Below are 25,941 nucleotides of genomic sequence, written 5' to 3' on the forward strand. Positions count from 1 at the left end.
TCATTATTTTTATTCTTTTATAACAGAAGGTTTAAAAAAAATCAAGAAGTGTATATTTTGGCCCACTTAGACCTAGCAGGGAGATGAGGTCAGTGGCAATGTTTCTGGCCAGCCCAGCTGCCTGCGTTCTGATGACAGGAGGGCAGCCAGGGTTGGCACAGCAGCCTCGGAGGCGTGCACTGCTAATGCCACTTCAAAGGCAAGTCTCCCTCCTATTTTTGTCCTGGGTCAGCAGCCTGCCTATGCAGTTGCCTCTTGAACAAAAGGTCCTGCCAGGTCTCTGACACCTTTAGGGCCACACAGTCTCTTCCCACAATAACAAAAGTAATCACCATTTGTTGGGCTACGTGGCATTCCATTTATAAACACACTTTACTCTGCCCATAATCTTGAAACTGTAGCCAGCAATACTTCCATCTTACAGTTAAGGAAAGTAAGTCTGGGAGAAGTTGAATTGCATGGATAACAAAAGACAAAGGCAGAACTTTCAGGTCAACGTGACATCCAAGTTTCCATTCTTTCCAATATAAGATGCTGGCCTCCATTGTCATTTACAAGCCTTACGCTTTCTCACAAAGAGATTTCCTAGAAGCAGGAAGTAAAACTTTTTATTTAAAAGTCTATTGTTTTGGAAGAGAAAATTTAATCTAAAAGTTAATCTAAGATGACTGGTGAGTAACAGAATCAAGATGATATGCTACATACAAGACCCTGTCTCTTATTTTGATGTCAGAGTATGTCCACTGCATTCATGAAACTATTTATTTTATTTATCTTTTTTTAGATGAACTTTCACTCTTGTTGCCCAGGCTGGAGTGCAATGGCACAATCTCAGCTCACTGCAACCTCTGCCTCCCGGGTTCCAGTGATTCTCTTGCTTTAGCTTCCCAAGCAGCTGGGATTACAGGCATGAGCCACCATGCCCGACTAATTTTGTATTTTTAGCAGAGACAGGGTTTCACCATGTTGGCCAGGCTGATCATGAACTCCTTACCTCAGATGATCCACCCACTCGGCTTCCCAAAGTGCTGGGATTACAGGCATAAGCCACTGCACCGAGCCCATGAAACTATTTAAACAACATGTGATTACTTGGCCACTTTTCTATTCAAAAATGTGGTTTATTAGTCCTAATTATCTGCCCTTCTTGGCAGACAGAATGATACTGTGTACTTCTGCTGAAAGAAATAGAAACTCTCTTCCGTTTTCTAGATAAGAGAGTCCTACAACACAATTTCCAAAAACTCCAGTTAGTGGAAGTAAACTTAAAATCCTCTTTAAGAAGGCAAGTGTTGGGAATGAGGAAAAGACTATTTTACTGAGACTAGAACAAAATGACCTTCAAAGTGTTTTTATCCTCTAACTTCAAGCTTGATTGCATCTAAATCACCTGAAGGGAGCGTTTGTTTTATATTTAAAGACCTTTAGGTAAAGGGATTCTATATCTCTATGCAGAAATTTTTTCCAGTGTTGAACTGTTTCTACTGTCAAGAAAATTGTCACTGAGGGCTCATTAGGGCTGGGAGTGACTCTAAGAGATTAGTTAGTAGAGGCTGCCATTTCCTAACACGTACTTGCAGTCTCATGATAAATGGTAAATCAACTTTCAGCTTACTCTTCTTCAACCCTAACTAATTCCAATCTCCTTTATCTTTTTCTTCTTAGGTCTTATTTATTTAACCTTGCAAATGTATTTCAGGTTCTCTTTAGGGTTCATGCATAATTTTCTAAGACTTCTCTCAATTGTGAAATCAAAGCTGTTTGAAACTTAAACTTCCACTGACCTGAATGCAAATCATTTATTTGAACGTTAAAGATCTTCCACCTGTTTAGAAAAATTGGTTTGTTCATAAATATTGACTAATCCTGTCTGTCTTGTTGAACATGACTTGGGGTGCATATTGGTTTGCATATATTGAAGGTGGTGGGGATAGTTCTGCTTGTGTCCCTTGTCACATGTAACTGATGTGTGAGAGGGGCTACATCTTGTGAACTGACCTAAAATTCTGGTGAAGATAACCAAATTTTCAGTTTATGACAGCCTGATGTAGAAATTATCATTCATTCATTCAACAAATATGTACTAAGCAGCTACTATTCTGGTGCCAAGTACTGTTCTAGGGAAGCCTTAAGGAAACAAAAACCTTTACCCTTAGATGGACCTTAATTTCTAGTGGACAGAGAAAAATAAACAAAATGATTAAGTAGAATATTTATTATGTTAGATGAGCGTAAGTCTAAGGGAAGGATTAAAGCAGGGGAGAAAGGTAAGGAATTTTGAGAGAGGGAGGGAATTGCCAAGCTGAGTGATCATGTAATATTTGAGTAAGTCCTGAAGAAAACAAGATAGGAGTCGTGCTGGTACCTGGGGTGAGCAAGTACAAAAATCCAGAGGATTGGCAAGTACAAAAATCCTGAGGCATAAGTGTACCTCGTGGGTTCAAGGTTCAAGGCCAGTGTGGCTGGAGGAAAGTGAGAGGAAGAGAACATGAAGAAGATGAAGTCAGATAATGCAAGGAGCTAGTTGGCAGATTTTGTGGGGTCTTGTATGTCAATGAAAGGACTGTGGTTTTTCCTTTTTTGAAATGAAAAGCCATGGGAAGTTTTTAATCAGTAGACTGAATAACATAATCTGACTTGAGTTTTAACTGGGTAGTTTTGGCTAGCATATTAAGAATAAACTAAAGGAAGCAAGAATGAAACTAGGGAAATCAATTAGGAGACAGTAGCAATAATCCAGGTGAGAATTTTTGGTAGCTTAGTCCAGGATGCTACCAGTGGAGGTTGATAAGACTTGGTCAGATAGTGGATGTATTTTGAAGTCAGTGCTGACAGATCAGGTGTGGAGTGTGAGATGGAGAGCAGTCAACAGATTCCCAAAATTTCAACTTGAGCAAATGGAAAAATGGAGAATACCTGTGGTTTCTATTTGTGTATCCCTTCTAGGACCTCTGCTTTTCAGAAATTCTAATCCATGATTAAAAAGGCAAAAGGAATACTTTTTATTCCTCTTCACTTTTCTTGGACCTCCCAGAATCTGTGTATGATAAAGTTTATGTTTGTGATGAACATTTACTGATCATGTGTTTAAGAGAGAAAAGAGTCAAAGGAATTGAAATCATATTTATCAGTTGAAGCCCCTTTCCCTACAGTGCATGTGTAAGCAGGGTTTCAGCCAAGAGAATTGTATCGCTTTCAAGGTTTATGGTATAAAATAGTTTAAACTTTGACTCATGACACATACATCAGATTTATCTTCTTTGGCTTCTAGGACTGTTCACATTGCTTTAAAATTCACTTCTTTGTGCTAAGTAAACCTCAGATTACACTTTCTTTTTACAAGTCAAGTGTTCCCTGCCAGTTAAATTGGTTACTAGACAGTTTAACAAGGAAGCTGACTAAGCTGTTTTATTAACAAGCTGTGTGGATAAACCAACATTTAACTGACATGAGAAGATGGTTTATGTTAAGCTGAGGAAGGCCCTCAGCTCCTCTGAGCTTTTCTCCTGCATGCAGAGCCCCGGATATCTCACCTTCATGCAGCAGAAGTGCATTTAAATATGATGTGCTGTATTCCCTATGGCCTGGTCACCTGCCTGTTCTTGTGACAAATGCCAAGATGCCAGTATTCTTTAATCCAAATTTAATCAAAATTTAAATGACCTTTTCCAAAATTTCTAAGATCTTACTCCATTTAGTTTGCATGGTTTTGAATCTTTTTTTAAAAAAAGATGTTCTCAGGCTGGGTGCAGTGGCTCACACCTGTAATCCCAGCACTTTAGGAGGTCGAGGCAGGCAGATCACCTGAGGTCAGGAGTTCAAGGCCAGCCTGGCCAACATGGCAAAACCCCATCTCTACTAAAAGTACAAAAATTAGCCAACCATAGTGGTGGGCACCTGTAATCCCAGCTACTCAGGAGGCTGAGGCAGGAGAATCACTTGAACCCGGGAGGCAGAGGTTGCAGTGAGCCAAGATCACCCCACTGTACTCCAGCCTGGGCGACAAGAGCGAGACTCTGTCTCAAAAAAAAAAAAAAAAAAGATATTCTCTCAAAACAATATCGTTGCAAGTATAGTCCAATTAGATTTAGGAACTTTGGTATGAGACTGCCTGCCTGGGTTCAATTTTCCACCCCAACACTTACTAGCTTTCTACCCCTGGGGAAATTACTTACTTTCTTCAAACCTCACTATCTTCTGGAAAAATAGGGGTAATAATAGTGCCTCTACTTCATGGGGTTGTGACGATTACATGAAACACTCCGCATAAAGAAATTAGCCCCCACTGCCAGGCATACAATAAGCAATCTATTAATGTTGGCTATTTTTAAAGGCAGAGGTAGAAAAATGCCTCCTTAGTGTTAAGCCCTTTTGTGGGACTATATAACACCAGATGACTCATGAGTTCAGTGGGAGTCTTGCATGCATTATATTGGGCCAGCTAAAGATTGGAGTGTGCTCTCGTGGGTTGAATAATTAAAGAACAGAATGCTCTAAATGCACACAGACTGAATGTTCCATATGCAGTATTAACTATACCATCTGCCAGATGACATGGTCCCTCAGTCATTTTGAATGATGTCTTCACTCAGCGTGTGGCCTTGTGTTTATGTACACACATCTACTTAAGAAGATCAAGATATTATACCTGCATTAGCCTTGCCCAACAAACTGGAGGAAGAAGGATGTGGAGAACTTGAGGGAATGAATGACATAGATATTATTTCTCCTTAGTTTGAAAAATAACAGATAGCAACAGGATAGTAAAGATATTCAAGGAGGGTGGAAGAAACTGGGAATGCATGAAGGAATGGCTGCATAGAAGTACAAGTAGATGTAATCCATGTTAGCAGAATCATTGGGGTAAAGCCATGGGAAGCAATGTTTGATTCAATGTAAGAAAGAAATTCCCAAAATCTAGAGCCTAAGGATTGACCAAGATGCTCTGGAAACAAGTAACCCCTCTTCTCTAGAGAAAAGACTCAGTGAGGTATAAGTTTTCAACTTTATTGGAAGTTATTAGAGAAATTTCTTGGAATTGATTTGTAGAAAAATATTTCCAATTTTAGCTTATATTTTACTTTAAAAAGAAAAATAGGAGAGAGGGAGCTTTGTACTGTACTGAAAATGAGATGACAGGATGTTGAAGTTTTACCCAAGGCCCCCAGATAGAACAGATGCTGCTCACTGAAGTGAGATTCCAGATTCAAATGCAGACTTTACAAAGAATATAGTAGCAAACGACTTCCACAATTCTTGAAGCCTTCAGCCAGGTCCAAGTGATTAAAAGGGGTTTGATTATGGCAAGGAGAGAGGATTCTGTGAGAAGGAATTCCAGAGCGCTGAAGATGTGTTTGTTTGGAGTAGGTGGCCTGGAGGAGATTTCACCTTTTTACTTCAAGCTGTGTGCGAGAAGAGTTTCAAAGTGTCTTCTTAGAGAACTTCATGGGAGATACTTGAATAAGGATGGGTAGGAGGTCAGAGTGGGGTCTGAGTGCCACTCAGGAAATTTGGAGGGAAAGGGACAGGCTGACAAACTGTTTTGGCACAGAACCAGGAAATTTTCTTCTGCATCCCCACAGGCAAATGATGTGAGTGTTCCTCATGGACCAGGCCAGTCCAGGCTAGGAGCAAGGGAGAGCCAGCTAGGGTCAACCTGGGGCCTCTCCGAGGGGGCAGATGGATCCTAGTAGCTACACACTGTAGGTAGACAGCTTCCTAAGGGAGCATATAGGATGAGTCCAAAGTCACCCCCTAGAACAGAGAAGAATTAGCATGAATCAAGGACTAGAGGTAAGATGTCCCCAGTGATGGGAATCTTTCAATATCCCATAACAACGTCCCTCTCTGGGCCTGTCTGGCCCCAAGAGTAAGAGGCCAGAATATGATGTTGCCAAATCAAGTAAAAACTTTCTTCTCCTCTTTTATTCTACTCCTTTTTTTCCTCCAACCCCAGGGGGCCAGAAGGCAGAGTTAGTAGCGACCTGAGAGAAGAAGTGGAAGTAGAGTGAAGAAGTCAACCACACTCCTTCCCTGAAGGAAGGCAGCCTTTCTGAAGCAGGCCCCAGCTGGGGAAGGAGAGGAGATTTAACTTTAATAAAGTTGAAATTGGAGTTTGTTATTTCAGGGGATGGAATCATCTATTTCAAAATAAAACTGGTTTGAGTAACTTAAGGTAACCATTGAACTCTTCCTAAAAGTAAGCAAAATGTCCCAGGATCTGCTAAGTTTTCTTCCAGTGGCAGCGGAAAACTTTTTTTTATTAAATAAAGTTTACAAGGTAGTGGGAGACAGAAAGAAGCAATTTGATGGGTAAAGCTAATTTAACATCTTGGTTACAGTTAAGTGCTCTCATATAAAAATATTAAATTCCCTTGATAATGATATAACCCATGGTGGAAGTGACAACCCAGGACCTAATCCATGCTATGCTAGGATTCCAGAGTCAGACGTTCAAACTCCAAAACAAAAGAAAGACCTCTGTTACTTTCAGGTTCCTTTGGTCATTTCTGGCTCAGGGTATATCACATGGCTTCATTCAGCCAGCCAAACAGAGAACAGCCTGAGCCTTGGAACTGTGATGGACAGAAGGAAACAGCACCAAAAAAAAACTGTGAAAATTGCTTTGGGGAAATACATTAAAATTAGAAGTATGGGTGCCAGTAGAGGCTAGAGGCTTTCAATATTTTGGACACAAACAGAAACTACATTGTACCTATGGAATGATTTATTTATATCCCAGTTGGATCTCTAACCTAAAATGGTTTATCATTTTATCCTCTCTTACTAGCACTTGAAAGAATGTGAAGGCATGTTCGTCAGTCTGGGGAAATGTAGAAGAGCCATGGTCATTTTGCTCATTGAGCTGGTCGCTCTTCTTTCCTCGCTGCTGTTAACATTTGTCATCTGCATGTTTGGCGTGAGATTTTTGCTTTCAGCTTCAATCCTAGGTTTTAATTTCCCTTCAGAAAGCCTTGGCTTACTCTTTCAATACCATACCTCAATATTTTAGTTTTCTCCCTGCACATTCATCTCTTTGTTAATAGGATATCACTGAACAATATTTTGAACTTTCTAAATTCTGTCAAGTTTCAATTCTTCTGAATATTTCCAAACTCAGTACATGACAGAAACACCAAAAAATAATTCCTCTCTTTCGTGTAATGTTTTGGATGTCTTATCACTGCAATGTATGCTTTCACATAGCACTTAATACTCGCAAGTGTATTGATAATTATTTCTTTTTCCAGTTATTGGCCAGTAAATTAAACACCTGTATATATGTTCAGGGGCCTCACCGAGATTTCTGGAAAGTCTTAGCTCCCTTTACCTATTGCCATTCCCTCAGCCTTCTATCTTTTAAAATACCTAAATAACTGACTAAAGCAGTCCCTCAAGGTGCTACATCTGATGCAGGATTTTTTTTAGCCTCTTTGCCAGACTTGCAACAGGGGTGCCCTGTTTACTCAGCCCACTGTGCTCAACCCCTTGAGGGAGGGAGCACACGAGTAAGCGAGTGTGGGATCTGGCTGGCCACTCCGGGCGCCGGCAGGAGCAAACTTCATGTGGGGCCCACAGCGGTGCTCAGGTGGGGGTGCTTGTGACCCCAAAGCCCCAGAGGGAGCGTTACAGTGCTCTCTTAGTTCTGCTGTCCACAGATGGTGGTTTGTTAGCAGCTCAGTTGGCCTCTTGCCTCATTGTGTGGGGTGGCTGCTCTTGATCAGTGAGGGCAAAGGGCGGTGTGATGGCCTTTGTGAGTACCTGCACTCAGTGGGTCCCAAGCTCTTGTCCGGCGTCCAGGAAGAATGAGGTCATACAGACAATTGAAAGGCAGAGAATTTTATTAAGCTATGAAAATGGCTCTCAGTGGAGAGAGGAGCTAGACAGCGAAGGGGATGGGCAGGTTGTCTTCCCCCGAAGTCAGGTCATCTCTTCTGTAGTCTGTCCATCTCCCTCGAAGTCCAGCTGTCTCTCTGAAGTCTGGCCATCTCCTCTAAGGTCTGGCCGTCTCCTCTAAGGTCTGGCCATCTCTCTCTCTACCGACTGAGTCTGGGGTCTTTATAATAGGCACAGGGTGTGGGTGGGGTGGGCCGCAGGTAGTTTTGGAAAAAGCAACATTCGACTGGTAAAAAGACACTATTCACAAAGAACCAATCAGGAGAGAATGGGCAAACAGGAATAGAAGTTCTCACTTTGGGCTGTAAGTTTCAGACTATTTTGGCTTGAAGGTGGGGTTTCACCAGGGATCCACCTCTGTCTGCCTAGAATTTCTCTGCCTCCTGCCTCTATCATAATCAAAGACCACACAAAGAAAAATCATGGGACTCTGAAAACTCTCCCAGGGTCTCTGTAGACCAGTGTTTTTCTAACTTTTCCATAGAAAGGACAAAAGTGAGATACAGACACACACCACAGCAGACAGCTACATTTCTCTTTATCACACTGAGTCTTACCACTTCTCACAGTTTAGAAAACTTCCTATTTTTTCCTGTCAAGACAGTTAAAGAGTCTCTTCTCTATCTTCTCTAAACTGATCTTGTTTCTTATTTTTTTTTTATTTTTTTTGAGACAGAGTCTTGCTCTGTCACCAAGGCTGGAGTGCAGTGGTGTGATCTCAGCTCACTACAACTTCTGCCTCCTGGGTTCAAGTGATTCTTGTGCCTCAGCCTCCTGAGTAGCAGGGATTACAGACCTATGCCATCACGCCTTGGAGAATTCTTTTGTATTTTTAGTAGAGACGGGGTTTCACCATGTTGGCCAGGCTGGTCTTGAACTCCTGATCTCAAGTAATCCGTCTGCCTCAGCCTCCCCAAGTGTTGGGATTACAGGCGTGAACCACTGCACTGGCCCAAACTGGTCTTCTATAATTGACTTAATTCAGCTACTGTGGGGCTAAAACTAGTACTGGATTGTGTGCTTATTGAGGGCAAGGACTTTATAATCTTTAAGTCTTCAGCTTATAGAAGAATACCTGGAAATATTAGGTGTACAATATGTTAATTTATGTTAAATGAGTTTATGAAATGAACACATACATAATGTGAAATAGAAACTAAGGCCTTAAAGGTGACTAAAAGTCAGGATTCCCCACACCTCACCCAAATATAGAGTAAGTAGAATTATGAGTGGTTCTGAATTAAGACAAGATTAGTGAAAGCAAGTTTTTGCTAAGATTCAACCATTGTAAGTAAAATTTAAATGACTAAAATGAGAGAATCAAGATTTATTATATTGAACCCCTTATTCTTCAGATAGAAACCAGGAATGAACCATCTACCTTCTTTGTGTACCTAATAAAAAAAAAAAAGAAACATTTGAATCTGAGATATTTTGCCTAAATACAGGTATTGATATTCACTTTAAAGTTAAGAACTTGATTAAGAGAAAAGCTGTTGAAACTGTTTATGAAATTAGAGCACATTTTTAAGCATGGTAATGTTTTTTGTTGGGAAACAGGATGTTTTGATACTTTCAAAGTTGATACTCCTGTCCCCTAGGTGTACCCTTTCTGCGTTTTTGCCAAGAGCTTATCTCACATAGCCTCATGCATATTGGAATGTGTGAAGATGTAATGTGGATAGCCAGCCATCAGCATTCCTAGAAATGCAGAGGAGTAAAAGGAGAGAATGAGAACACAAGAGCTTTCATTAAATTATATTGGTGTAGCCAGGCACCGGGGCTCATGTCTGTAAGCCCAGCAACTTGGGAGGCTGAGGTGGGAGGATGGCTTGAGGCCAGGAGTCTAATACCACCAGCCTGGGCAGCAGGGAGATCCTGTCTGTAAAAAAGATTTTTAAAAATTTAGCCAGGCATAGTGGTGTGCACCTGTAGTCCCAATTACTTGGGAGGCTGAGGCAGGAGGATTGCTTGAGCCCAGGAGTCTGAGGCTGCAGTGAGCCATGATCATGCTCTGCACTCCGGCCTGGGCAACAGAGTGAGACCTCAACTCTATATAATAATAATAATTAATCATATTGCTGTGTTATTAGTCAAGCTGAATATTAAGTATACACAGAGGAATGTTGCAGGGATACAAACTCTCAAAGAAATAGGAATGTAATACACATGAAAGGAAGCAAAATGCAAATTAAACAAGAGGCAGGAGTAATTCCCTCAGAGACAAAGGCAATACACTCCACTTAGGAAATAAAAATCCATGTGATCTTCACCATATAAATAGATTTTGAGCAGAAAAGGGCCAGGCATTTAATCATACCAGTAATGTTAACTGCATCTAAGGAGCTCTGGTTTGTTTTTGCTATATTCATTCACTAGACCAAAATTAGATAACAGATTAAAAGTCACTTGGGAAGAGTAAAAAGCTCGGTAATTTACAGCTTGTTTCTGAGGTTATCAATAGGTTTCGTTTATTTTGTACCAGGAAAGCAGGATAGGAATGAGGTTGGGATGTGAATTCACATATGCCTATGTGGAGGGCAGAGAGAAGGAAAGGTGGTTCCTAGTGATGACAGAGCCCCTGCCCTGCCCCTAGTGACTATGCCTAAGACAGATGACAGCAACTGGGGCTATGCGTTCACAGATGGGGAGCAACTAAGAGGGCCAAGTGCAAAAGGCAGGATCAAGTGGCAGCCCACCATTTGCACTTGGCCCACTTTTGCAAAGGTGGGGACAGGCAGCCTGTCCTGGCTTTAAGACTAAGCATTCTGGGGGGTTAATTTTTTTTATTTTTATTTTTATTTTATTTTTTGCAGTGCTTGGTAATGGTGCTAGGAATACTTTGGAGTAACAATCAGCACAAACCAAAATGAACGAGATATATTAATATTTTCATTGTTTTTAGGAGAGTGGGCGCTCCCTTTCTCTTCCTGGAAGATCAGTCCCACCCACCATTTCTACATCTCCTTGGGTATACCAGCCTACTTATAGTTACTCTAGTAAACCAACTGATGGACTAGAGAAAGCAAACAAGAGACCAACTCCTTGGGAAGCAGCAGCAAAGTCTCCTCTAGGTCTAGTGGATGATGCTTTCAGACCCAGAAACATCCAGGAATCCATTGTGGCAAATGTGGTCTCAGCAGCTCGGAGGAAGGTGCTTCCAGGGCCTCCAGAGGATTGGAATGAAAGACTGTCCTATATTCCTCAAACCCAGAAGGCCTATATGGGCTCATGTGGAAGGCAAGAGTATAATGCCACAGCCAATAATAATATGTCCACCAACTCCCAATATGGTTCACAGTTGCCATATGCTTATTATAGGCAGGCTTCAAGAAATGATTCCGAAATCATGTCCATGGAAACCAGGTCTGATTACTGTCTTCCAGTAGCTGATCACAACTACAACCCACACCCAAGGGGATGGAGACGCCAAACATGAAAGTTAGAAGAGTGGATCATGTGCCAACTGTAGTTTTTTTAAAAAATGCTCCTTTGTAGGGTTTTAAACTTTTCTAATAGATTTAGATTCACTTTTGGTCTTGGCTTGTTCTCATAAGTCATTTAACTAAGTTTGTGTTTGTGTGTGTGTGTGTGTGTGTGTATATGTATGTGAATATACACACACACACACACACAGGTGAGTGTGAATACTTCCTTGTTGGCTGATCCATAGAGCATTACTTTGAAGAAAATTTCACTATCTGCATTGATGTGCTGGCACTTATATGTAATTCATAATTTTGATTCCATTTATAGGTAGTCTATGCAACTAAACTCTACTCAATTAAAGTAAAACTAAGTATTTCTTCATTGCACCTTAGTCCAGGAAGAAATTAATGGAATATGTGTGTGCTAATTATCACTACCTATAACAGTGAGGAATATAACATTGCAAAAATTTCTCATAGGGGCATGCCAGTGAGCAATTATTTTATAAAAATATTTTCCTTGGTGTTAAGTATTTCTCTGCACCTTTTTTTTTTTTTTTTTTTGAGATGGAGTCTTGCTCTGTCCCACCTAGGATGGAGCGCAATGGTGTGATCTTGGCTTACTGCAACCTGCGCCTCCTGGGTTCAAGCAATAATCCTGCCTCAGCCTCCTGAGTAGCTGGGATTACAGGCATGCACCACCACACCTGGCTAATTTTTGTATTTTTAGTAGACACAAAGTTTCACCATGTTGGTCAGACTGGTCTTGAACTCCTGACCTCGTGATCTGCCCACCTCAGCCTCCCAAAGTGCTGGGATTACAGGTGTGAGCCACCACACCTGGCCTTTCTGCAACATTTTTTTAAAAAAATCTAATAAATTTTAGATTTTTAAAAAAGAATTAAAATGTGGGAGTTCTCAGAAAGAAATAAACACATGAGAATAAGATTATACATTTTGGAGGGACTTTTGAGGAATGATGTGATGTGTGGAGAACAGAAAGATTTAGATATATGCCTGTGACAGGAATAGACTCTGGGTTCAGGTGTCCCCATTTGTCAAATGAAAAGATTGGATTATCTAATCTTTTAGATCCTTAACAACTCTGATATTCTGAGATTCTCTCATTTGTAGAATGCCCTCTGACGCATTGTTTGTTTTTATTGCTCATAATATAAATATCAGATTACGTTTAGGAGTGGATTAGGTAATTAGTGTCACTACATGTATCATTAAAGGTCCTAAAAGGAATTGTTAGGCGGCAGGCTTTGTGTTACGTGTTACATGGAGTGAGGGTAGATGTGAAGATTTAAAACGATTAATGGATTTAAGGAAGTGGTACATAAATATGTCTGTTATTACGCAATTGTAGGTCATGATAATTTATTCAGTTATAGAAAACATGCCACAGAAGCCGATGTAACAAGTGGTGCTTCTTTAGAAAGTTGTCATTAGGATGTTCTGAGGAAGTTAAGCAGCTGCTTCATCAATCCCATGACACATGCCTCGTTAGCATGCCCATCAAATAATCAGATCAAACACCTGCTCCTTATTGCCATACCCACAAAGTGTTAAATACAAAAAAATTAAAAGTATTTGTCATCTTAAGCAAATATCCAGAATATTTTTAAGTAAAAAACCATCTTGAGTATTCAAAATTTCCTTAGCTTTTTAAAGGTGATAAGTTTGCTTTGTGTTACTTTTTAGCTCTTGAATGTATCGTTATGATGGTCTCTTATAATCATGGTATCTTTCACAGAATAAAAATTAAAAATAATGCCAGGGTGCAAGTGACCAAGGCCTTATCTTGAAAGTTAAAAAAAAAGTAAAGAAATCACAGTAAGTTCTATTAGTGATGATAGAACCAGATATAAAATTGTTCAGTGATGGAGAAAAGAAACGATAAATACTTTCCAAGGTTATATTGTTAAATTATCTTAAATTATCAAGGTGTAAGATGTAATTATTGACTCCCAAGAGTTTTTATAGAATCCTAAAAAATAACGCCTGATGTATAGATTAGTTAGCAAATTCTCAGAAATCCCCCACATAAAAGCCTTACTTGGTTCAAAATTTATTATAGTGGTTTAATCATTTTAGATTTGAATGTTTTAAGATAGGAGAGACTTAGCAGAAAGTACTTGGCTTGCCAGGGCCACGTTCTACTTCATTGCTTTCTTTTATAAGTGCAAGGAGTTATTTCCATTAGTTGACATAGATGTTATTCACTAAAATTGTCAGCAGACTCAAAATAGAGAGGAGACATTTTAAACTTGTTACATGTTAGTATAAAACAAACTTCTCTCTTACTGCATGCACTAGATCAATATTATCATCTGTATTAAGCTATCTGAATTTATTCTAGACATTAAGAAAAAGACAGTACGTGGTGGGAAAGCTGCACATTTCTCACAAAGAAAAAAACATTCTATATTTGTAGCAGAAATCAGTGGTTTGAAAAGTCATACTTTGCAGATATGAACCTGAAAATCAAAGTGCCATTGTTAAATCATCCTAAAGTGTACTGTGGGTATTCTTCTCCAGTATACTTGAAAATGAATACAGTTAGATTGCTCACATTGAAGCTAATGGTTGAGACAGGACACCTGCCAGAGTGAAGTTTGATTCCTATGGGCGAGAAGATGTAGATGACTATTGTTCTCACAAAAGTTCTAAAATAATAGCATGTGTAGAGAAGAGCAGTTGCTTTGAAAATACATACCACATTTGTTATAAAGCATTTGTTTGTTAGTAGCAATCACATAGGTAGAAAGAGTTTGAGTTTTACTGTGGATTAAAAAGCCTTCCCTAAAAGGAGAGCATGCCAGTCATAGAGACACTAATTTGGCACTTTTCCTCCTTCTTAGGTTTAAATGTTATACCAATGCATGTGTTTGAAATATCCATTAAGATGACTTAAAATTTGTCTTGTATTTTGAGTTTCTTAAATGCGTGGATTCTTGTTCATTTATCTCTGAATATGTCTCTTCTATATTTTGGCACAATCATACACATTGGAAAGGGCCAACCTATTAGGGCTCAAGTATATATATGAAAAAAAAAAGTTATATCAAACAGGCGCAGTTATTACAACCAGAGAGAAATTGCAGAAATTTTTTTTTAAGAGAAAGTAGATTTTCACATTAGATTTCTATTCAAAGTACTAATATCTACATGGTCCACAATTTTCTATTTTAAAAAATCGTGTTCTCCTGTTAAATAGGTTAACATTTCCACTTCTGTTTATCACAAAAGACTGTATTTGAAAGATGCATACAGAAAATTGAAATTATATTAGTAATAAATGTAACTTGAAAAATCAAGTTTAGGAGCCTTTTCATTTTTTTCTTATAAAAAATTGTTCTGAATTACTCTTTACTACAAAGATTTACTCCTATCTACCACATATTTTTCCATTTTATTTTCTGTGATAGCTTCTATACACATCAAAATAATTTCATGCTAAATGGGGCAACATTTTAAGTGTAACATTTAAAAACTTTTTAAAAAATTCCTGAAAATACAATTAATTTCACGTGTAAGTTAAGAAGTTTAGGATCCAAACATATTTTAATAATATTTTTAACTACTTCTTTCCTTCATAGTATATTAAAAATCAGTCTTAAGCACAAGCAGAGCCAATGGTAATATGACTTGACAACATGTTGGTTGAATGCATACAACCACTCTGGGCTCTGTCTCTAATCTGCCATGTTAGTCTACCCAGTCCTTCCAATTACTTGTCCTTTTTTGACTGATCCAAGACTGAACTTTGTTAAACTGAAGCCCTCATTACAATAAGGCATATTTAAGCAAAACTTTTTAAAAAATGACTTTGGCGAGGAGGAGCCAAGATGGCCGAATAGGAACAGCTCTGGTCTACAGCTCCCAGCGCGAGCGACGCAGAAGACGGGTGATTTCTGCATTTCCATCTGAGGTACCGTGTTCACCTCACTAGGGAGTGCCAGACAGTGGGCGCAGGTCAGTGGGTGAGCGCACCGTGCGCCAGCCGAAGCAGGGGCGAGGCATTGCCTCACTCGGGAAGCGCAAGGGGTCAGGGAGTTCCCCTTCCAGGGGTGACAGACGGCACCTGGAAAATCGGGCCACTCCCACCCAAATACTGTGCTTTTCCGACGGGCTTAGGAACCGGTGCCCCAGGAGAGTATAGCCCGCACCTGGCTCAGAGGGTCCTACGCCCACGGAGTCTCGCTGATTGCTAGCACAGCAGTCTGAGATCAAACAGCATGTCTGCAGCGAGGCTGGGGGAGGGGCGCCCGCCATTGCCCAGGCTCGCTTAGGTAAACAAAGCAGCCTGGAAGCTTGAACTGGGTGGAGCCCACCACAGCTCAAGGAGGCCTGCCTGCCTCTGTAGGCTCCACCTCTGGGGGCAGGGCACAGACAAACAAAAAGACAGCAGTAACCTCTGCAGACTTAAATGTCCCTGTCTGACAGCTGTGAGGAGAGCAGTGGTTCTCCCAGCACGCAGCTGGAGATCTGAGAACCGGCTGACACTCTCCTCAAGTGGGTTCCTGACCCCTGACCCCCGAGCAGCCTAACTGGGAGGCATCCCCCAGCAGGGGCAGACTGACACCTCACACGGCCGGCCAGGTACTCCAACAGACCTGCAGCTGAGGGTCCTGTCTGTTAGAAGGAAAACTAACAGAAAGGACATCCACACCAAAAACCCATCTGTACATCACCATCATCAAAGACCAAAAGTAGATAAAACCACAAAGATGGGGAAAAAACAGAGCAGAAAAACTGGAAACTCTAAAAAGCAGAGTACCTCTCCTCCTCCAAAGGAACGCAGTTCCTCACCAGCAACGGAACAAAGCTGGACGGAGAATGACTTTGACGAGCTGAGAGAAGAAGGCTTCAGACGATCAAATTACTCCGAGCTACGGGAGGATATTCAAACCAAAGGCAAAGAAGTTGAAAACTTTGAAAAAAATTTAGAAGAATGTATAACTAGAATAACCAATACAGAGAAGTGCTTAAAGGAGCTGATGGAGCTGAAAACCAAGGCTCGAGAACTACGTGAAGAATGCAGAAGCCTCAGGAGCCGATGCGATCAACTGGAAGAAAGGGTATCAGCCCTGGAAGATGAAATGAATGAAATGAAGCGAGAAGGGAAGTTTAGAGAAAAAAGAATAAAAAGAAACGAGCAAAGCCTCCAAGAAATGTGGGACTATGTGAAAAGACCAAATCTACGTCTGATTGGTGTACCTGAAAGTGACGGGGAGAATGGAAACAAGTTGGAAAACACTCTGCAGGATATTATCCAGGAGAACTTCCCCAATCTAGCAAGGCAGGCCAACATTCAGATTCAGGAAATACAGAGAACGCCACAAAGATACTCCTCGAGAAGAGCAACTCCAAGACACATAATTGTCAGATTCACCAAAGTTGAAATGAAGGAAAAAATGTTAAGGGCAGCCAGAGAGAAAGGTCGGGTTACCATCAAAGGGAAACCCATCAGACTAACAGCGGATCTCTCAGCAGAAACCCTACAAGCCAGAAGAGAGTGGGGGCCAATATTCAACATTCTTAAAGAAAAGAATTTTCAACCCAGAATTTCATATCCTGCCAAACTAAGCTTCATAAGTGAAGGAGAAATAAAATCCTTTACAGACAAGCAAATGCTGAGAGATTTTGTCACCACCAGGCCTGCCCTAAAAGAGCTCCTGAAGGAAGCGCTAAACATGGAAAGGCACAACCGGTACCAGCCACTGCAAAATCATACCGAAATGTAAAGACCATCGAGACTAGGAAGAGACTGCATCAACTAACGAGAAAAATATCCAGCTAACATCATAATGACAGGATCAGATTCACACATAACAATATTAACTTTAAATGTAAATGGACTAAATGCTCCAATTAAAAGACACAGACTGGCAAATTGGATAAAGACTCAAGACCCATCAGTGTGCTGTATTCAGGAAACCCATCTCACGTGCAGAGACACACATAGGCTCAAAATAAAAGGATGGAGGAAGATCTACCAAGCAAATGGAAAACAAAAAAAGGCAGGGGTTGCAATCCTAGTCTCTGATAAAACAGACTTTAAACCAACAAAGATCAAAAGAGACAAAGAAGGCCATTACATAATGGTAAAGGGATCAATTCAACAAGAAGAGCTAACTATCCTAAATATATATGCACCCAATACAGGAGCACCCAGATTCATAAAGCAAGTCCTGAGTGACCTACAAAGAGACTTAGACTCCCACACATTAATAATGGGAGACTTTAACACCCCACTGTCAACATTAGACAGATCAACGAGACAGAAAGTCAACAAGGATACCCAGGAATTGAACTCAGCTCTGCACCAAGCAGACCTAATAGACATCTACAGAACTCTCCACCCCAAATCAACAGAATATACATTTTTTTCAGCACCACACCACACCTATTCCAAAATTGACCATATACTTGGAAGTAAAGCTCTCCTCAATAAATGTAAAAGAACAGAAATTGTAACAAACTGTCTCTCAGATCACAGTGCAATCAAGCTAGAACTCAGGATTAAGAATCTCACTCAAAACCGCTCAACTACGTGGAAACTGAACAACCTGCTCTTGAATGACTACTGGGTACATAACGAAATGAAGGCAGAAATAAAGATGTTCTTTGAAACCAACGAGAACCGAGACACAACATACCAGAATCTCTGGGATGCATTCAAAGCAGTGTGTAGAGGGAAATTTATAGCACTAAATGCCCACAAGAGAAAGCAGGAAAGATCCAAAACTGACACCCTAACATCACAATTAAAAGAACTAGAAAAGCAAGAGCAAACACATTCAAAAGCTAGCAGAAGGCAAGAAATAACTAAAATCAGAGCAGAACTGAAGGAAATAGAGACACAAAAAACCCTTCAAAAAATCAATGAATCCAGGAGCTGGTTTTTTGAAAGGATCAACAAAATTGATAGACCGCTAGCAAGATTAATAAAGAAAAAAAGAGAGAAGAATCAAATAGATGCAATAAAAAATGATAAAGGGGATATCACCACCGATCCCACAGAAATACAAACTACCATCAGAGAATATTACAAACACCTCTATGCAAATAAACTAGAAAATCTAGAAGAAATGGATAAATTCCTCAACACATACACCCTCCCAAGACTAAACCAGGAAGAAGTTGAATCTCTGAATAGACCAATAACAGGAGCTGAAATTGTGGCAATAATCAATAGCTTACCAACCAAAAAAAGTCCAGGACCAGATGGGTTCACAGCCGAATTCTACCAGAGGTACAAGGAGGAGCTGGTACCATTCCTTCTGAAACTATTCCAATCAATAGAAAAAGAGGGAATCCTCCCTAACTCATTTTATGAGGCCAGCATCATCCTGATACCAAAGCCTGGCAGAGACACAACAAAAAAAGAGAATTTTAGACCAATATCCTTGATGAACATTGATGCAAAAATCCTCAATAAGATACTGGCAAACAGAATCCAGCAGCACATCAAAAAGCTTATCCACCATGATCAAGTGGGCTTCATCCCTGGGATGCAAGGCTGGTTCAATATACGCAAATCAATAAATGTAATCCAGCATATAAACAGAACCAAAGACAAAAACCACATGATTATCTCAATAGATGCAGAAAAGGCCTTTGACAAAATTCAACAACCCTTCATGCTAAAAACTCTCAATAAATTAGGAATTGATGGGACGTATCTCAAAATAATAAGAGCTATTTATGACAAACCCACAGCCAATATCGTACTGAATGGGCAAAAACTGGAAGCATTCCCTTTGAAAACTGGCACAAGACAGGGATGCCCTCTCTCGCCACTTCTATTCAACATAGTGTTGGAAGTTCTGGCCAGGGCAATTAGGCAGGAGAAGGAAATCAAGGGTATTCAATTAGGAAAAGAGGAAGTCAAATTGTCCTTGTTTGCAGATGACATGATAGTATATCTAGAAAACCCCATTGTCTCAGCCCAAAATCTCCTTAAGCTGATAAGCAACTTCAGCAAAGTCTCAGGATACAAAATCAATGTGCAAAAATCACAAGCATTCTTATACATCAATAACAGACAAACAGAGAGCCAAATCATGAGTGAACTCCCATTCACAATTGCTTCAAAGAGAATAAAATACCTAGGAATCCAACTTACAAGGGATGTGAAAGACCTCTTCAAGGAGAACTACAAACCACTGCTCAAGGAAATAAAAGAGGATACAAACAAATGGAAGAACATTCCATGCTCATGGGTAGGAAGAATCAATATCATGAAAATGGCCGTCCTTCCCAAGGTAATTTACAGATTCAATGCCATCCCCATCAAGCTACCAATGACTTTCTTCACAGAATTGGAAAAAACTACTTTAAAGTTCATATGGAACCAAAAAAGAGCCCGCATCGCCAAGTCAATCCTAAGCCAAAAGAACAAAGCTGGAGGCATCACACTACCTGACTTCAAACTATACTACAAGGCTACAGTAACCAAAACAGCATGGTACTGGTACCAAAACAGAGATATAGATCAATGGAACAGAACGGAGCCGTCAGAAATAATGCCACATATCTACAAGTATCTGATCTTTGACAAACCTGACAAAAACAAGAAATGGGGAAAGGATTCCCTATTTAATAAATGGTGCTGGGAAAACTGGCTAGCCATATGTAGAAAGCTGAAACTGGATCCCTTCCTTACACCTTATACAAAAATCAATTCAAGATGGATTAAAGACTTAAATGTTAGACCTAAAACCATAAAAACCGTAGAAGAAAACCTAGGCATTACCATTCAGGACATAGGCATGGGCAAGGACTTCATGTCTAAAACACCAAAAGCAATGGCAACAAAAGCCAAAATTGACAAATGGGATCTAATTAAACTAAAGAGCTTCTGCACAGCAAAGGAAACTACCATCAGAGTGAACAGGCAACCTACAAAATGGGAGAACATTTTCGCAACCTACTCATCTGACAAAGGGCTAATATCCAGAATCTACAATGAACTCCAACAAATTTACAAGAAAAAAACAAACAACCCCATCAAAAAGTGGGCAAAGGACATGAACAGACACTTCTCAAAAGAAGACATTTATGCAGCCAAAAAACACATGAAAAAATGCTCACCATCACTGGCCATCAGAGAAATGCAAATCAAAACCACAATGAGATACCATCTCACACCAGTTAGAATGGCAATCATTAAAAAGTCAGGAAACAACAGGTGCTGGAGAGGATGTGGAGAAATAGGAACACTTTTACACTGTTGGTGGGACTGTAAACTAGTTCAACCCTTGTGGAAGTCAGTGTGGCGATTCCTCAGGGATCTAGAACTAGAAATTCCATTCGACCCAGCCATCCCATTACTGGGTATATACCCAAAGGACTATAAATCATGCTGCTATAAAGACACATGCACACGTATGTTTATTGCAGCATTATTTACAATAGCAAAGACTTGGAACCAACCCAAATGTCCAACAATGATAGACTGGATTAAGAAAATGTGGCACATATACACCATGGAATACTATGCAGCCATAAAAAATGATGAGTTCACGTCCTTTGTAGGGACATGGATGAAACTGGAAATCATCATTCTCAGTAAACTATCGCAAGAACAAAAAACCAAACACCGCATATTCTCACTCATAGGTGGGAATTGAACAATGAGAACACATGGACACAGGAAGGGGAACATCACACTTCAGGGACTGTTGTGGGGTGGGGGGAGGGGGGAGGGATAGCATTGGGAGATATACCTAATGCTAGATGACGAGTTGGTGGGTGCAGCGCACCAGCATGGCACATGTATACATATGTAACTTACCTGCACATTGCGCACATGTACCATAAAACCTAAAGTATAATAATGATAATAATAATAATAATAATAAAAGAAAAAAAAGAAAAATGACTTTGGCTCTTTCTACACAATATTAAAACTATCAGCTGAAATGTGAACTCCCTGGTCAATTGGTATCATATAGCACACCTTTCAAACACTTTTTTTTCCTGGTAATTTCAAAATAAAATGGCATTCCGATGAAAAATATTTTTCTAAAGACTAATATTTGAAAACTTTAAGAATGAGGCTGGGTGCGTGGCTCACACCTGTAATACCAGCACTTTGGGAGGCCGAGGTGGGTGGATCACTTGAGGTCAGGAATTCAAGACCAGCCTGGCGAACATGGTGAAACCCCTTCTCTATTAAAAACATAAAAATTAGCCAGGCATGGTGGTGTGCACTTGTAATCCCAGCTATTGAGGAGGCTGAGGCACAAGAATCACTTGAACCCAGGAGGTGGAGGTTGCAGTGAACCAAGATCGCACCACTGCCCTCCAGCCTGCGGTAGAGTGAGACTCTGTTGAAAAAAAAAAAGAACGAAGAGTGTTTTAAAGATTTAAATGACTTAAGAGTACCAGACTACCTTAAGATGCTAATGCTATATAACGAGCCTGTTTTTTCTAAGGAATCCTAGTGCTTACTAAACAATAAACTTCAAAACATACTGAGAGATAGGTGGTGTCATCTTCATACAGAGCCAACAGGCAACCCGAGGCAAGGAGAGTTCAATTTCCTGGCTTGACTCCCAGGAAGACAGCAACAGAAATACCTCAAGATTAGTCAGTGTTTCCCTGGTCCACATAATAACAGAAGCATTTAGCACAAAATGCTCCTTCTCTGCAATTTTGGAAAATCACAAGATCTGTGACTTCTCAAATTTAACGGAACAGTACTTACCATGAAGGGGCATTTCATTTTTTGTAGCCCTATAAAACATGACAGTTTATATTTTTAGAAAGGATCTGGCAATTTCCTCCCTCCCCCAGTGAAAATCAAGTAATTTTATGAAGGGCATTTAAGAAGGAAATGCCTCCAATGTATCTTGCTGTGATACACTTTTTCTCTCTCTAAAGTTGTAGTAAAGATTTGCTATATTGTACTTTTCTTCTCGTTGAATTTTCTGTCCCCCTTCTCCATAAATTTTACTCCCACCACTCTCCAAGAGGAAAAAGCTTCACTGACTCCTCAAAATTTCACAATTTATTTGTCTTACTGAAGGTCTGAAGAAGCTTTATAAAATAAGGCAGTATTGTCTCATCATGATCATTTGAATAAGCATGAGGTTTGCTCTAAATTACCAAACAAAGTATAACAGGTTATATGTAAGGAAAGCCACAATCTTATTTTAGGCGAAATTCCCCCTGAAGAGGTTTGTCTATAGCACTATGAACATATAGAGGCAGAGATAGGATTTCCTGCTTAGCCTTTTCTTTCTTTTTTTTGGATGTGGGCAAACCTCATTTTAATTGCAAAAGACTTAATTTACAGCACATTCAATAATGAACCAACAGGAGAGTTGCTGACTTTAGAACATATGAATATATAAAAATCCCTTGCAATTCAGGTAGTCAAGATAAAAAGCTCATACAAGGAAAGCAATCCTCATTTTTCTGAAAATGTTTACATTTTAAAAGGTGACTAGACATACTTGGAAGTTCAAAGCAGTAGGATGTAGCTTGCAGGGAATGGAAAACCCTTTTCCATGTTGTTAGGCAAAAGTATATCAAATATATCCCAATTCCACTTGATAAAGTCAGTTGGATGACCTCCTTGAACCAAGCTAGGGCAGAACACTTAGTAAAGGCAGGCCCTGGGTGGGGATGCGAATCCAGGAGAAGAGGGGCACCAGATCCCATGCAGCGCCAAACACATCCGTTCCACCCTCTAACACATACGAGGCACGTCGCCCCATGTCCGTGAACACAAGATCCACGAGAACAGTCAGCAGATGGTCACTGCTCCCATGGCCTGGTGCTTTCTAATGGTCTTAATTCAGGCCATGGAGAAAATCCTTTACTACCAAACCAAACTGTCATTGAATTTAAGTCATAAAGGATGTTGTAGGGGAAATTCTTGTAACACATACATAAAGACTTTTATTTACCTAATTAGAACAATGATTACACAATTGACATTCCTGTTTCCATAAGGTTTTATTCTCTATGCTGGAATGGCTGAAGAAAAAGTTGTCTATTTTTGGTTTTATTTTACATTTTCAAAAGAGAGGGAACAGAGAGAAAAATGTCCAACTTTGGGGCCCAGCAGGCACAAAAGCAGACTTCTCTGACTCCAGATCCATCAGATTTGGGGGATGTTTCACTGCCTAGGGAAGGTTAGTGAAGCCCGTTATATCCCCAATCCTACAGGAAGAATTCTGCAGTTAATCTATCACAGTGTTCTAGCAAACCTGCTTAGCCTTTTCTCAGCATCACCTTTTCTAGAAAAAAATATTGATTTGGATAGTTGAGCTATAAGTGTATTCTTCAGGGATAGTTCTTCAATGCAGAGTGCATGTGTCAGGAAGTAAAGGGCCATCCTTGGTACTGCCCCTGCCCCCACTTGGATGAAGCAATCATTGTTGAAACAACGGAGAAAACCAAATCACAGGATTCTGCAGAAGCTTTGCGGCACCCAGAGCTGATCCTCGACCTGTCAGGACTAGCCTCATTTTAAGAGGTTGGCTTGGTAGTTTTTCTTGTTGATCTACATGTCATTCATACCACAGCTTTCTGCCAGACCAGTACATAGGACAGAGAAGAATAATAGTTTAAAAATAAATAAAAGGGGTATATTTTTTCCATGACTTTTTATTATTTGGAACTTTATGGCAATTAGATACCTCTTTATCCTTGAATTCAAATGTTCTCTCTCTCTGGTTTTATCTACAGTAACTATGGCTATGATTAGTAGCAATACAAAATGCCTATGATTTATTGAAGTTGATGCTTAATAAAAGGATGACGAAAGGAAAAATAATCCTAATTTTGTGATAAAACCACCAAAACTCAGTGCCCAGCTAAGCTAAACCCCATGTTCAGCATGAACTTGATAAAGAAAATCACAAAAAAGAGTGGCAGAAATTTCATGTCCAGCAGTGTTCTCTGGTTGTGATGTTTAAAATTTTCATATTTCGAATGAAACTCAACTGGTTCTTCTACAATACATTTGAATAAGCAATGTATCTGAATTTCTCATTTTGTATACAAAGGAAGACTGAGAAATGAATAAGAATTAACTGTTCAAGTTCCAAAATGCTATCATGTAGGAAAAAGCAGATTTTTCGGAACAGATAGGAACAGATTTTCTAGATACTTTGCCTGAGGAGGTTGCAAACAAACAATACATTTAGCTTTCACTTTTTACAGCATGAATAAATATTTTTTCTCAAAGATAAGTCTTATATGAATTTGTAACATGTTTCTATTTTATCATTACCCTGCTATAGAATTGTCTTAGTCTGTTCCTGCTGCTATAGCAGAATACCTGAGACTGGATTATCTATGAAGAACAGAAATATGTTTTCTGAGTTCTGGAGTGGGAGTCCAAGATCAAGGCACTAGGAAACTTGGTATCTCACAAGAGCTATGCTTCCAATATAGCACCTCTAGCTGCATCCACACATGGCAGAAGGAATGGAAGAGTTGAACTCCCCTCTTCAAGCCTTCTTATAAAACACGGATCCCATCAATGAGGGTGAACCCTCATCACTTCCTAAGGTTAATCACTTCCTAAAGGCTCCACCTCTTAATATTGTTACATTGGGGATTAAGTTTCCCATGAATTTTGGAGGGGACAAACTTCCAAATCAAAGCAATGGAACAATTTAAGAATTATTCTTAAAACAAAACACATTTAAAAATAACTAATACAAATATACAGTTAGATAAAAGAAATAAGATGTAGTGTTAGATCAATAGGGTGGCTATATTTATAGTAATCTATCGTACATTTCAAAATAGCTGGAGAGAATAATTTGAATGTTTCAATCAAAAAGAAATGACAAATATTTAAGGTGATGAATACGCAAAGTACACTGATTTGATCTTTACAAATTATTTGAATGTATTATCACACGTACCCCAAAACTATGTGCATCTATCATGCATCATTAAAAAAACTTTTAAAAATTTAAAAATAGTCATTCCAGAATTAAAAAAAAGGTGTGGGGTACAGTGAGAAGTTCTGAGGAAGACTGAATTTTAGCCATAAGTATAAAACAAATGTTTTTACTAACATGAAAAGATTGATATTTATTTCACAAATATTTCAATAAAACGTGTATTGCATTCACTGTAAAAAATTTCTCTTCAGTCGTAAATTACCCCAATTTAACATTTTCTCCAAGTTATTATCATTTGAGGTTATCAATGGCAAGATTTTATTTTAATCCAAGGAAATTGGAGTTTTTGTCAGTATATTTAAAGTTCACCAGGTAAAGCTCATGATGATTTTTAATTTCTCTGACAAAGGGAAATATGCAATTTCATCAGCATGAGTGGTCAGCAGATATGATAACATTCATTGTTTCTGTTTTGGCCCTTGACTTTTTAACAGAGAATACCAAATTCTACTTTTGCATCGATGTACTACTAAAACTAAGTTTTAATAAAATTTTATAACAAATCCATCCAATCTCAGTCAGCTTTGACTAAACAAAATACGATTTTCACAATTCTTTTGCAACTCCATTAATTTTTTTTCACTTAGGCAATTAAGCAATTTGTATGAATTCAAAAAACCATTTGGGTAAGTTTCTATTTTTCTGAGAGTTTTATGAATGCTTAATTTGTT

General features: G+C 39.5%; 1 protein-coding gene across 3 annotated transcripts in view; it reads left to right on the forward strand.

Annotated features, from left to right (window-relative positions):
• Window positions 1–25,941, forward strand: part of SYNPO2 (synaptopodin 2) — a 194,137-nt gene that overhangs the window by 154,789 nt on the left and 13,407 nt on the right. For 2 of the 3 annotated variants that reach the window (XM_054486063.1, XM_054486061.2), the window contains one exon: window positions 10,802–14,647. The exons of the other annotated variant lie outside the window; for it this stretch is intronic. In XM_054486063.1, coding sequence (XP_054342038.1) covers window positions 10,802–10,916 — 115 coding nt within the window. In that variant the 3' untranslated portion in view covers window positions 10,917–14,647. Of the gene's footprint in view, window positions 1–10,801; window positions 14,648–25,941 lie in introns of those variants that run through there. 3 annotated transcript variants of the gene reach the window in all.

The sequence above is a fragment of the Pongo pygmaeus genome, chromosome 3 (assembly GCF_028885625.2).
Source record: "Pongo pygmaeus isolate AG05252 chromosome 3, NHGRI_mPonPyg2-v2.0_pri, whole genome shotgun sequence".
Lineage (NCBI taxonomy): Eukaryota > Metazoa > Chordata > Mammalia > Primates > Hominidae > Pongo > Pongo pygmaeus.